The sequence below is a fragment of the Podarcis gaigeae genome (genome assembly GCF_964106915.1).
Source record: "Podarcis gaigeae genome assembly, chromosome: 9".
NCBI classification, from domain to species: domain Eukaryota; kingdom Metazoa; phylum Chordata; class Lepidosauria; order Squamata; family Lacertidae; genus Podarcis; species Podarcis gaigeae.
The window spans coordinates 20,903,638-20,918,696 of NC_139685.1; the positions used below are offsets into that span (position 1 = coordinate 20,903,638).

Consider the following 15,059-nt stretch of genomic DNA (forward strand, 5'->3'; position numbering starts at 1 on the left):
CCCATATGGGGTAAACTTGTTTTTACACGTTTGTAACTTTAAGCCTAAAGCCTACCTTCAGGGATCACACTGTGCTCTGCCTGATCATGAGTAAAACTACTTTTTGTTACTTATGAATAAGACTGTTGTGTCTTTATTCTTTTAGGATGGATTAAAGGGGTCTTACCAGGAATAACAGAACATATCTCAATCTGGGCAAGCCAAATTGAATTGCTTCTTGTTTTAAGAGACTCACACGAGTTTGCAACCAGTTTTCTGCTGTGTAAAAGGGGGGTGCACTCTGCTAAGCTTGCTAATGTGAGTTAGGGAGGATAATATTAATCAATATATCCTCTCCTGCCACCCTCAACTTTCCCACATCAATCTCCCAACACAGGCCATCTACCAGGGCGGCCAATGCAGTTTCAGCTTCAAAACTGGACTGGAAGCCAGGATGAAATGGATCTAATTATTTAACTTCATATTTATACAGTGGTACCACTGGTTAAGTACTTACCGTATTTTTCGCCCCATAGGACGCACCGCCCTATAGGACGCACCTAGTTTTTTGGGGGGGAGAGGGAAATAAAGAGGAAAAAAATTATTTTCCCCACAGGCACGGGGCTGGCGTGGGGGAAGCCCGAAATTCCCCCGACCCCAGAACAGCCGGCTAACAGATTGAGGTTGAATCCTGACAAGACAGAAGTACTGTTTTGGGGGGACAGGAGGCGGGCAGGTGTGGAGGATTCCCTGGTCCTGAATGGGGTAACTGTGCCCCTGAAGGACCAGGTGCGCAGCCTGGGAGTCATTTTGGACTCACAGCTGTCCATGGAGGCACAGGTTAACTCTGTGTCCAGGGCAGCTGTCTACCAGCTCCACCTGGTACGCAGGCTAAGACCCTACCTTCCCACGGACTGTCTCGCCAGAGTGGTGCATGCTCTAGTTATCTCACGCTTGGACTACTGCAACGCGCTCTACGTGGGGCTACCTTTGAAGGTGACCCGGAAACTGCAATTAATCCAGAATGCGGCAGCTAGACTGGTGACTGGGAGTGGCCGCCGGGACCACATAACACCGGTTCTGAGAGATCTGCATTGACTCCCAGTACGTTTCCGAGCACGATTCAAAGTGTTGGTGCTGACCTTTAAAGCCCTAAACGGCCTCGGTCCTGTATACCTGAAGGAGCGTCTCCATCCCCCATCGTTCAGCCCGGACACTGAGATCCAGCGCCGAGGGCCTTCTGGCGGTTCCCTCATTGCGAGAAGTGAGGCTACAGGGAACCAGACAGAGGGCCTTCTCGGTAGTGGCGCCCGCCCTGTGGAAACCCTCCCATCAAATGTCAAAGAGATAAAGAATTACCTGACATTCAGAAGACATCTTAAGGCAGCCCTGTTCAGGGACGTTTTTAATATGTAATGCTGTATTGTTTTTAACACTGATTGGGAGCCGCCCAGAGTGGCTGGGGAAACTCAGCCAGATGGGCGGGGTATAAATAATAAATTATTATTATTATTATTATTATTATTATTATTATTATTATCTGTAAGCCTAGGGAGCCGCGCTGGTCTCCCCAGGCTTGCGGAGAGCTGCGCGAAGCCCGGGCTCGCTCTTCAGCACGCCCGAAGCTTCGGAATACAGGCAGCTCTGTGCAACCTTTGGGAGCCCGGCGTGGCTTCCTGCCAGGCTCCCGAGGGTTGCGCAGAGCTGCGCGGAGCCCGGGAGCACAGGCAGCTCTGCGCAACCCTCCAGAGCCCAGCGCGGCTTGGTGCCGGGCTTGCAAGGCTTGCGGATAGCTTCCTGAAGGCTGGAGAGCAAGAGGGGTCGGTGCGCACTGACCCCTCTCGCTCTCCAGGCTTCAGCGAAAGCCTGTATTCGCCCCATAGGACGCACACACATCTTCCCTTCATTTTTGGAGGGGGAAAAGTGCGTCCTATAGGGCGAAAAATACAGTAATTCGTTTCGGAGGTAAATTCTTAACCTGAAACTGTTCTTAACCTAAAGCACCAGTTTAACTAATGGGGCCTCCTGCTGCCGCTGCGCCGCCGGAACACAATTTCTGTTTTCATCCTGAAGCAAAGTTCTTAACCTGAAGCACTATTTCTGGGTTAGCGGAGTGTGTAACCTGAAGCGCATGTAACCTGAAGCGTATGTAACCCGAGGTACCACTGTATTTGTCAAAGGCAATGGTAATATTATTTCTGATTTTCTTACCTACAATAGACTTGAGTCACTATGTTGTTTATTTTTTTGTCCAACTGGTATTTTGCGTAATCCTCGACACCATCTTTCACAGCAATAATTGTGAGAACCACAATGAGAGGGATCATGGTGATTTCTTTCCTGAAAGCTTCCACCACTGGAACCCAGTTCAGCAGAACTATAAATAAGAAATATAAATTGGCAGCTCTGGAAAACACAAACACAACAACCCACAGGATGTTAGTGTCAGCCATTGACGCAATTATAAAAAAAAGTGTCTGAAGCTTGATATGACACATCTAAGTGAGTAGCAGTTGACTTCAGATTAGTATTCATCTCATTAAGGATGGGTAAGTTGATATTAAAGCAAAGTAAGGGCATGCATGTTATGACTAGGCATTTACTTCATGGGGCTAATGGCAGAAAAAATCCCACAACACTAGAGTAAAATCAGAAAACGTGTCCCAATTAATCAAAGCAACATTACACACAACCACAAAATGCAGCTCTTCTCCCACAACCATTATGCTTCCAAATCACCTTTTCTGTTTTCTCTTTTCGGTTTTATTATGTTTAAAATTACAGTCCAAAACTAAGGCTTCCTACATCAGGACGTAAGTGCTTAGGATAGGGTATACCAGGGTTAGCCAACCAGGTGCCGTCCAAATCTTCTTGACTATGGTTCTCACCTGCCCCTACCTAGCATGATCAATGACCAGGAATGATGAGAGTTGTAGTCCACCACATTGACTACACCCGGGGGTACATCAACAGTTACATTAAATTCAAAACGTGACATTATGCCAGTATCTCATGCAACTAAACTATCGCAAATGTTGACCACGAGGGTACCAATTATTACATATTCAAAGGGGCCAGCAGATTATTTGGAACTATCTATCCCCAAAATTATCTAGTAATTCATTACTGTTCATTACTGTAACAAACTACCATTGCTTTCACTCTGAATGTTGCAAACAATACTATCTAATTATCCTTTAATTTCACAACTGTGCACGTTACCTGTGAAACTGTTCGAATATGTTCTTCGGTATAAAGTTCCAAAGTCGGTACTTTGTAGTCCGTATTCTGTTGTTTTGATACAGGTGGGATACTTTTTCGTATTCTTCCTTAAAATGCCCCAGACATGGTATAACAATCCTGTGTTTACTGATGGTCTTGGCTGGCTGCTGGAAGGTGACGTCATTATTGCCTTCTGAAGAAACCATGCGCTGCCATTTGCACCTGGCCCACTGAAGTGACTCTTCCATGTTCTCGTGAAAACCAAGTCGTGTCCTTTACTTTGCAGCATGTTAAGATAAAAAGAGAGAGTTGCAGAATAAGCTGGGTGAAGTTGAAATGCACATGACAAGTGACGACAAACTGCTGTTTTGTGTTGAGAAACATCCAATTCACCCAAAGCCAGTTTTTAACTTTATGAGAGCAAATTAACACTGAAGTGTAACTTTAGATGATGATGGTGATTATTATTCTATTAATTTATACCCCACTCGTCTGGATTGGCTTAATGCCCATATAAAACCATAATAAAGATACTAAGCAATTAAGAGAGACCAGAAATCATTGATTAAATGGCAGAATGACATTACAGAGCTATTCATTTGGATGGGTTTGTTATAAAAGAAAAGCCAAAGTCTTTGTGCAAGACGTTTTTTCCCAAAATGTGCCCCCTCAACTTCTGTGTTTGACTGGAGAGCTCTATGTATTAATAGGCAGGGAAAAGGGAGCACTGACGAAGATCCCTAACAGGATAATTCTCTTATCACTGAGACCAACAAGATACTCTCTCGGCCTATTATCTGCCAACACCCCTACTGACCTCTCACTCAACACATCCCCCTTTCCCTGCAGGAACGGACACAACCAGCTTCTTCCACCAACTAGCAGGTTAGATAGCCTACCAAGAAATCCTTCTTTCCTTGTAGCCCGTGGCTTGACAACTGCTGAAATAAAAAAAGAGAGAGAAGTCAGCTGTGCAACCTACTTTTCCAGCATCCCTCTCTGTGTGCACAGATTACAGAACCTATCCAATATTGCTAGAACTGGAGTGGGTGAGCCATAAGTAAAGGGACTCCTGACCGTTAGGTCCAGTTGTGGCCAACTCTGGGGTTGTGGCGCTCATCTAGCTTTACTGGTACAGCTTCCGGGTCATGTGGCCAGCATGACTAAGCCGCTTCTGGCGAGCCAGAGCAGCGCACAGAAACAGCGTTTACCTTCCTGCCAGTGTGGTACCTATTTATCTACTTGCACTTTGACGTGCTTTTGAACTACTAGGTTGGCAGGAGCTGGGACCGAGCAACGGGAGCTCACCCCGTTGCGGGGATTTGAACCGCCGACCTTCTGATTGGCAAGCCCTAGGCTCTGTGGTTTAACCCACAGTGCCACCCATGTCCCGCATGGGTGAGCTATAACCATACATATATCTGAGAGCTCCATCACACATTAGCACTTCATCGCAAGCAGGCACCACTGCATACTTCACTTAGGATAATCTAGCAAGCCTGCTTGTCCTTAGGTCCTGCAGGTGGCTGTGTTCCTGCTTAGATATACCCAACTTGGACACTGGGATGATGCAAAGGGTGACTGGACCGCTGGATTGCCCTATGCAAAGAATGGAAGGGCTCTGCTTGACATAACTGCCTGCAATAAAGTGTGCAGGCCAAAGTCAATGCTCAACCAGTGCTGAAGGGTCCTGCTCAGTTCCTATCGGATTGCGTCCAACCTCACAGGGTTGTTGTGAGAATGAAGGAGATGGGTTAATGGTCATGAACCATTAGAAAAATGTAGGAAATAAATAATACCTAGGATGTATAAATAAATAATAGGGACGCGGGTGGGGCTGTGGGTTAAACCACAGAGCCTAGGACTTGCTGATCAGAAGGTCGGTGGTTCGGGTCCCTGTGATGGGGTGAGCTCTTGTTGCTTGGTCCCAGCTCCTGCCAACCTAGCAGTTCGAAAGCACGTCAAAGTGCAAGTAGATAAATAGGTACCGCTCCAGCAGGAAGGTAAACGGCGTTTCCATGCACTGCTCTAGTTCGCCAGAAGCAGTTTAGCCATGCTGCCACATGACCCAGAAGCTGTACGCTGGCTCCCTCGGCCAATAAAGCGAGATGGGCGCCGCAACCCTAGAGTCTGTCACGACTGACCTAATGGTCAGGGGTCCCATTACCTTTACCTATAAATAAACAATACCTAGGAAATGTATTATCACACCCAGACTTTTCTCTCTTCTCTCTTTTTTTTGCAAAGCTATTTCCTGTTTTTCTTTACCCGGTTTGGCTTTTTCCGATACAAAAACAGTGGCGAATGGGGATTTGCTTCCCCACTGCAGAATATCTCCTATCCGCTATAGTCCCCATGAAGAGGTATTGTAATATGTTCGCTTCTGCAGTTGTTCCGATAGCCTGCAGATAGAGCACTAAAGACACCTGGCTTCGAAGCCAACTCTGGATAGCAGCACGGTTAAAGCTGTGTGAGCCTGAGCTGATAACAGCATTTTGAAAGGAAAAGCCATTTAAACTCCCAGCTGGTCACCCAAATCCATGAGTCAGCATCAATGCAAGGAACTGCTGTTAAGGGAGAGATGATAACATTGTGCCCCAGGGGCACGATCTATGAAATGTGCACCAAGATCATGTTACCTAAGGAATTGTTCTCAATGAACTGGGGAGTGGGGGCAGGAAGAGGCATAACAAAGTGCTGGCAGTCTTGACACCTTTCTAAGGCCAAAGCCACAATGGAAATGTGGTCTTAACTGAGCTACTCCAGCTTAACCACTGTGGGCAGCTAGGCATCTGGTGAATGAAACCTCGCCATTAGTTCAGCTCACTGAATCCACACCACAGACTGTCCATGCCTAGTTTTGACTGAGATAAAGAAGGCAGTGGGGAAAGTCATTTATAATACCAATACTAATACTAATAATTTATTATTTATACCCCACCCATCTGGCTGGGTTTCCCCAGGTGGCTCCCAAGAGAACATTAAAAACACGGTAAAAGATCAAACATTAAAAACTTCCCTAAACAGGGCTGCCTTCAGATGTCTTCTAAAAGTCAGAGAGTTGTTTATTTCCTTGACATCTGACGGGAGGGCGTTCCACAGGGCGGGTGCCACTACCGAAAAGGTCCTCTGCCTGCATGATTTCCTTATCTGTACGTCCCAAACCACCAGACTGAGATTCAGATTTCTGGAGAGATTTGATTAACTAATAAGATTAACTATCTTTAGTTTCCATTCCTTGTTTCTCTCCTCCCTGTGCATACATTAGTTTATTTATAACAAATCACGAGAGACTGATATTTTTGCTTTTGTTGTTATCGTTACTCTTTCCTGCACCACTTAATAGTGTACAAAACTCAATGGAATCCAATTTTAAAAAAGAAAAAAAAAACAAATTACCTTGGTTTTACCTGGATCTGTTTCAGACTTGGTTCAGGCACTGTTTGGGACTGAATTAGAGAGGAGCGCCACTCTTTTCTTTCTTAACCTTAGCTTCACCACTGTGGTAAGACCCACAGCAGTCACTTAGTTGTTACTAGCTACATTTGCAGAAGCAAAGATACACTCCTCCTGTCCTGATACAGATCATTCACTAGGATGACCAAGGCTGATTCAGTCCCAAACAATGCCTGAACCAAGTCTGAAACAGATCCAAGTAATCCATATCCTCCTGAAATGGCTCAGTCACCATTCTCTCCACCACCTTACCTGCAACCGGGAAGTTTTTTTTTTTTTTTTAATAAATCACATATAAAGTTTAGACGGAATGACACTGATAACCCAGTCCTTGGTAGCTTCAGTTGCTATCCTACCTGCAGTGTTTGTGCAGAACGATATCTGTCTTGTATGTGGTTCAGAGGATAGGATACAGTGGTACCTCTAGTTACGAACTTAATTCGTTCCGAAGGTCCGTTCTTAACCTGAAACTGTTCTTAACTAAAGGTAAAGGGACCCCTGACCATTAGGTCCAGTCATGACCGACTCTGGTATTGCGGCGCTCATCTCGCTTTATTGGCCGAGGGAGCCGGCGTACAGCTTCTGGGTCATGTGGCCAGCATGACTAAGCCGCTTCTGGCGAACCAGAGCAGCGCATGGAAACGCAATTTACCTTCCCGCTGGAGCGGTACCTATTTATCTACTTACACTTTGACGTGCTTTCGAACTGCTAGGTTGGCAGAAGCAGGAACCGAGCAACGGGAGCTCACCCCGTTGCGGGGATTCGAACCGCCGACCTTCTGATCGGCAAGTCCTAGGCTCTGTGGTTTAACCCACAGCACCACCCGCGTCCCTGTTCTTAACTCGAGGCGTGCTCTTGCTAATGGGGCCTCTTGCTGCTGCCACGCCGTCGGCACACGATTTCTGTTCTCATCCTGGGGCAAAGTTCTCAACTCAAGGTCACTCTTCCAGCTTAGCAGAGTTTGTAACCTGAAGCACTTAAAAACCTGAGGCGCTTGTAACTCGAGGTACCACTGTATTGCACTTGAAACATCAGGGACTCGAATTTAAATCCCTACAACGCTGGTAGGCCTTGCCCAAATCTCTTGACAGGAATTCATTATCAGTCAAATAGGCATTAAAATGAATTACTTCAGATTTGATCTATGAAAAGAAATAACAAGAATGTCCATTGGAACCAATGGGAGCCATTTCCCTGTTCTTATTGTAGCTTATATTTATTTCCATGGAGCCTGGTCATATCAATTGACATCTGCTGTTCCCATTATTTCTTGTGATCCTTCAGGGAGCTTCCATTGTTTCTGGTGGGTATTTTTGCCATTCTTTTTAGCAGCATTTGAAATTCGCCAGGTGCATCTTGCACCTGCCTATCAGCCACTTGCAACCAAGTGAAGACACCTGGGTACCAGGATAGCACCTGATATCTCCACCATCTGGAGGTGCATGCCTGGGCATCCTTGGATATTATTGACTGTTTTCACACGCTAGCAACACATCCTGTACAATTCTATCCATTATATTTTCTCTGCACTATCAGAATGAATTTCAGGAACCAAAACGTCATATTCAAAAATTCAACTGTGTAGCCGTCCTTAGTGGCAACGAAGCATTCTGTTTTGGCGACTATAACCCTGGTTCAAGGAGCCATTTGGCACCTACCATATATCTGAGTTTCTAACACTCTAGTACACCCTATCCCAATTGCCACTGTAAGAAGAGGGCAGACGTTGTCTGATGCCTAAAAGATAGAGAGGTGAAGGCACCCGGTGAACACGGCTAGGTGTAAAGTTTCAGAGCTTGGGTGCCACCACAGAGAAGGCCCTTTCTCTAGCAGCTGCCCACCTAACTTCTGAAAGCAGGGTATGTGGACAAGGGCCTCTGAAGAAGTATGCAACTGATTTGAAACAACTGCCAATGCAGTCTATCTGCAGCCCATGAACTAGTTTTCCAGATAGCTCATTAGTTACCTATAACTTCCTAGGGCCAAATAAGAACCTTTCAAGGAACTAATCTCATTCAGGGAAGACGGGGCAAACTGCCAGAAACCAACAACCTTTGCTGCAGCCACGTTTTGTTCAGCCTACTCCAACATCTCAGGAATGACAATGCAACTGAGCTCTTTGCAACTACGAGTATGCCAGCAACAGCAAGAAGGGTGGGAGGAGATGACTTGCCCTTTCACTTCCTGGGCTCTATTCTAGATTTGGCTGTCAATCTTTCCAGTTACCAACTACCACTGTATTTACCAATTTGAGTGGTGCAGGTAGATGTTTGGTTCTATATTAGCATTACTGTACCTTATTTGTGAAGCTTAGGATGTTACTATGTCCTATACATTTATATTTTAAATGTGCAATGGATGAAAGTGGAGCCATTCTGTAACTTTTTCTTTTCTTAGAAATTCTGAATACTGTATTAAATGGCATATAAATACTTGAGGCAGAACTTATGCTCATTTTGCAAAGGGGGGAGAGAAAGAGATGGCAAGGATGAATGAAGGGAAGGGTAAACGGAGGGTGTGTAGGAAGGGAAGGTCGAGATAAAAAAATGTTACATTACGGGGGGAGATAGAAATCAACTGTTAATTACAAACAGAAAGGTATCCGAAATCCATCCCTTCTTAAACAAGTTTTCACCCTTAAAAAGCCCTAACAATTTGTTAGATTCCGTTATTCAGGAAAACCATAGAATCCATTGTCTACAGAAGAGTTCATGAATTATCATTCACCAAACTGAACACACAAGCAAGGTTTAAATAGAAAAGTGCTTCTGATACTGTGAAACATTACAGAGATGTTGGAACCTGTATAAACATCTGTGGATAACCTGATCCAGGTCTTGTCTTAACAAGCCCCAAAGCTACCTACCATTCCAGATACTAATCAGCATCAATTGGAGTTTATCTCTGCATCTTTCACAGTCACGGCAATCCTTATGAACACAAATTATGTCTTTATATAAACCTTGTTAATGCATTTTAAAGGTTAAACCATTAAACATTTTAAAAGTTAAACCATTAAAAGTTAAAAATTAAACCAACATACACTGAGCAGAATTGAATTATTTTAATGGTGATATCCAAGATTAGTCCTACACATAGTAGTAGTGATTTCCATTTATTTAGATGGGTGTACTCTGAACGGAGGGACGTGGGTGGCGCTGTGGGTTAAACCACTGTGCCACTTGGGCTTGCCAATCGAAAGGTCGGCGGTTCGAATCCCTGCGACGGGGTGAGCTCCCGTTGTTTGGTCCCAGCTCCTGCCAACCTTGCAGTTCAAAAGCACACCAGTGCAAGTAGATAAATAGGTACCACTCCGGCAGGAAGGTAAACAGTGTTTCTGTGTGCTGCTCTGGTTTCGCCAGAAGCGGCTTAGTCATGCTGGCCACATGACCCAGAAAACTGTCTGTGGAAGCGGACAAACGCCGGCTCCCTCGGCCTGTAAAGCAAGATGAGTGCCACAATCCCAGAGTCGTTCGCAACTGGACTTAATTGTCAGTGGTCCCTTTACCCTTTACCTTTTACTCTGAACAGGACTAATGATGGATATCACCCTAAAAGAAATAAAGTAGCATATTATCTGATCTTAACTGTCATTATAACCTGAGACAAAGCTATAAAGGTAGAATAAAATCAACTGGACTTTCTAAGTACAGTAAACATGGTGTGACTCTGGCAATTAGCATGCATAAAATTACAGTCTAGTAAATACTTATTTATCCACCTTAATACTGTACATGCTTAACCTGTATGAGAGCAACTTATCATGTTTTAAAAGTGTTGTTTTGTCTAACTTAGTCATGTTTTTACATATTGTGACAGTGAGTTTAAAATTTGAAACAGAGATCAATCCCATACAGCTCAAGGCCAATTCTCAGGGCTAAATTCCCTGCAATGGTCTGCATTAATTCCAGGGAATTAATGTGATTGTGGTTAAATAATTCCCCCCCACCGACAGTGGAGATCCACTACTCAACACATGCACAGAACCATAAGAATAGCAAGGAAAAACCAAAAGCAACATAGCACAGGCAGTGAGAACTGGTCCCACTTAAAATGGAAGATAATACCAAACTCTTCCCAATCACTTCATAGTCTCTCAAAGGACAATAATAAAGAGATATAACCTATTAACAATCAACTATAATATACTTAAAAACAGAGACATAATGGCCAATGCCTGTTTCAAGGGGCTCTTATATTTTATTATTACGGTAATTTTTAAAGCCTTTAGGTGTCCTAATCAGTACCTCAGAATTCAATTTCAAATACTAGTCACTCCTTTTGCACTTGAAGGAGTGACTAGTATTTATAATGGGAAGTAAAATAATGAAAGTCTGCATCTCCCTCCCTCCCACATCCTGAGTGCTCGAAGTCCAAATTCTAATTAGTGTACCTTTTTAATATATGGGTGCGAGTCTTCGAGTACATACCCAAAGCATCTATAGTACTTCTTTACCACAGCTCTGCTTATCTTTAAGGCTACTTAGCAAACAAAACTTGTTTAACAAGTAAAGTGCAAAGCTCAGTGCCTTTCAAAAACTGCCGTGTAGGTGTAACCTCAGCAATATGGATTTGCCAAAATATTCCTTTGGGGTTTTCCTGCAGATTGCTTATATGTTCATTCTAGACCACTCTGCAGTCTATCATGCACATTTAGTAAGGGAACTTCAGAGCCCTCTAGCTGAGAGGACACCCAGAGATACCATATCAGTACATTTGTCCCTTCTGTTTATGTACCCAAAATATTTGACTCATGCCAGCAAATCTCTCCTGTAATTTCAGGCTATGTCCTGAAATCACTGATGCTAAACCAAGGCAGCTTCCGTTTCGTAAGGATATAACCTTCTAGCCCTAAGTGTGGAGAACTTCCTCAGGTAATACATACAGGAACAAGAAAGTCAAATTGTTGGTGGGCTGCATTCCCTAACCTGACCCAAATAGAGTTGTTTCTTCCACAAGGAACACTGCAAAATTGCTCTTCAGTGTGCAGAGAAAGTCGATAAGCAGCTTACGCAATCTTTCTGCACGAGGAGGACTGGCTCCAGATAACAAACCTCACCATAGAGAAGTATATATAAGGGTGCTGCCTCCCTGGCCCCTGAGGGCAGCTCTGAGCATTCAACAGCTCAACAACAGGTAGAAAATCAGGTGCAGCCCAAGGAGACCCAACAAAGAGGAAAGCCATCCACTGCTACATTTCTGCCAGAAATGAAACTGCTCAGTGCACAGAGCCACTGCTGACTAAAAAACGAGAAGCACACCTGAAAATAACAAGGCCCTTTCGGCCAGCTAATAACACGGTAAGGGCCAACATAAAGTTTTATTTAGTATTGTTTTATTATTTATTAAATCTGCATACCTCCCTATACCCAAAGATCTTGGGGCGGTTTGCAACACAAAATGACAATATAAAAAACAAAATACATAATAAAAATAAGAACAAAAACAAACTGATAATCCCCATGACCACTCTCTGAAGAGTCTTGGCCCTCTTTGCTGTCTTGATGTTTGCAATGACCCAAGTAGTAGAGTTGGAAACTGCCTTATACTGAACCAGATCATTACTCCTCCTAGCTCAGTACTGTCTGCACTGATTGGCAGCAGCCATCCAGAGATTCAGATAGGAAATATTTCCTTGCCCTACACCAGAGGTAGGCAACCTAAGGCCCGGGGGCCGGATGCGGCCCAATCGCCTTCTCAATCCGGCCCGCAGAAGGGCCGGGAATTAGCGTGTTTTTACATGAGGAGAATGTGTCCTTTTATTTAAAATGTATCTCTGGGTTATTTGTGGGGCATAGGAATTCTTTCATATATTTTTTCAAAATATAGCCCGGCCCCCCAGATGGTCTGAGGGGCAGTGGACCGGCCCATGGCTGGAAAATGTTGCTGATGCAAGGGATATAAACAGCAGATGCTCAGCAGATATTGTGCAAATGAACTGGGACATTTCCCCCCCTCCCCAAAAAGCCTTCTCACAAAACTTGGTAGCTAGAGCTACCAAGGAGCCTTAAGCCCTTCACAAGACATCCCACATCCCACCACATTTTGGACAACACCTAAAACTATCCCAAAGAGACGATGCCAAAGATATCTGGGTGGTAGCATTTGCTGGGGGACAATTGGTGTCCCCATCATGGGTGTAGCCAGGATTTTTGTTGGGGGGGGGGCAGAACCTCAGTTCACTATGTATTTTTTATTGATTTTTATTTATTGGGGGGCAGCTGCCCCTCCCTGCTCCCCCTTGGCTACACCCACGCTCCCCTTACTTATGGGGAACAGTGCCACTCGCTTAGTAAGGCTGAATGCCTTTCAAATGCTTGGTGCCACATTTTAGACGACCAGACACATAACGATTTCTCCAGCCTAGCAACTGCTACAACACATCAAGTAGTTTAAGCAAAATAGCACCTTACCTATTCTGGATCCACACAGCTCCAAAGCAAAGTAACATTATTTTCATGCAACAACATTTAGCGACTCTTTAGCCATCGCCGCTGAAGGGATTTGCAAAAGGAGCAGCACAGCAGGCTTTCTAAACATAATTCTTAAATGAAAAAATACTGTATTACGGGACTGCGGCCTAGGCGGTCAAACCGTTTCTCACAAATCATATATGGCTGCTGTGCAGTTCAGGTGCGGCTCCCGACAGGTTTAGAAAGATGAACGAAAGAAGCTGATCTATAAGGGTAAGTCAAAAAATGTGTGAGAGAGTTAAGAGTGCCTTTTCTCCTTCTCTCATCCCTTTCCCTAGCCACACAGTGGCCAAATGGATCCCGGGAGCGTGGGGTAGGGCTTAAGGCTCAGGAGGAAGCAGTAATATCGCTGGAAAGCAGAGAGAAAGGAATAGTATTATGCCTGGCAGAAGCTGAGAAAGGGGAGAGGGGGAAGCAAAGCCCTGGCAAAGGAAGGGGGTGGGAATCATAGGGGGAATAAGGAAGCAGTGTTGACGGCCAGGTCCGTTGACAGAGAAGAGATAACTAGGGAGGGTACTGTATGGGGATCGTTGCAGAAGGAGAAACAGCAGCGGGGCTGTGCCTTGCGACTCTCAACCATTGGAAGATATTGGCAGGATTTCCTTTGGCACAGAAACTTGGGCCGCCCCTGAGCTGCAACCGCCTTCCTTAAGCTCAGGGACTTCCTCTTCAGAACTATAAACTAACTCCCACTGTTCTCAAATTCTAGAAGAGATGGAAAGAGAGTCATGTGACCCACAAGATGGCTGCTCCAGAATTCCATGGCTCCCACACTGGCCTGCTCCTCTCAGCCCCCCCCCACACCTGTACAACTGCTGGTCCCTCCCTTCTGGACCCAAAAAATAATTGTTACTAGGCTCAGAAGACTGACCCTAGAGAACCTGAAGTCTGTAGGAAGTCAGATTCAGAACGTTTCCTCTCCCCAGAACCATTAACTTCAGACTATCGAGATCCTCAATCAGCCACACGCTTAATCTCTGACTCCAAGACCCCCTTCCACAGCCTTACTTTAATACTAAAATGTATCAAGGAGGACAGAGGCCCAGTCTCCTTACACAGACAACTAAGAAGAGCAAGCTGATTTTCTGAGGAAAACTAAGGAGAATGTGTACTGCGGGGATCACCGTGAAGACGATTAAATTGGTGGAATATGTGGGGAAGGGCTATGTGTCCCACCTTACAGAAGACAGCTGCCAGAGGACTGGCCTCTATTTGAATGAAAATTTGAAGTCCAGTCTAATAAGGGAGATTAACAGCCTTGTCTATTAACAGCAATAGGCAAACAGGTCACCTGGTCACACTCTTCCTCATGACGGTGAGATGTACTGGGTTTCCATTGAAATTATAGTAATTATTCACAGATTAGTATATATGCAAAAATAAATTGGCATATGCAGATATGTGGCCTCTTTTTGCCTCCTATTTATGGAGATGAGTGTCCCTTTTTTTGATGTGTAGGTGGTCTTTCTTAGATTTTTTAAAAAATGAACAATCTGCTCATACTAGCTGTCCCACAGACAGCCCAAGAAAATACCTTGCTTATAGCTGAATTTACAGCTTAAAAAACACAAGAAGACCGAAATAGAGAGAGTGCCTACCAACTCCTGAAGCCCCACCAGTAAAAGGACTATCAATCAGAGCTGTAATAGTACAGTTTTGAAGAAAGACAAACATGGACTTCCAGGACTCGCTGCCATGGTGAACAGCGCATCCCACACTAGCGGACACCGGCTGTGTAGCAAATTAAGGATAATTTAATAATAAGGATAATCCTTGCAAGCCCTCCCCAGGGTTGGGGGGTGAGCTTTCACTTGCAGGTTGTCTGAAACCTGCCTCTCGTTCCGATGGAGTGCGGGGGGGACGGGACAGGACAGGACACTGAGTGCATAGCACTGCAAGTAATGGAAACTCTTCAACGCAGCCACCAT

At 44.7% G+C, this 15,059-nt stretch overlaps 1 protein-coding gene across 1 annotated transcript in view; it reads right to left on the reverse strand.

Annotated features, from left to right (window-relative positions):
* Window positions 1-14,067, reverse strand: part of ATP10D (ATPase phospholipid transporting 10D (putative)) — a 60,868-nt gene extending 46,801 nt beyond the window's left edge. Inside the window, exons 1-4 of the mRNA XM_083754866.1 lie at window positions 14,003-14,067; window positions 4,101-4,142; window positions 3,202-3,474; window positions 2,191-2,385 (exon numbers count right to left, since the gene is read on the reverse strand). Of these exons, the coding sequence (XP_083610992.1) occupies window positions 2,191-2,385; window positions 3,202-3,449 (443 nt within the window). The 5' untranslated portion in view covers window positions 3,450-3,474; window positions 4,101-4,142; window positions 14,003-14,067. The remainder of the gene's footprint in view (window positions 1-2,190; window positions 2,386-3,201; window positions 3,475-4,100; window positions 4,143-14,002) is intronic.
* Window positions 14,068-15,059: the final 992 nt, after the last annotated feature.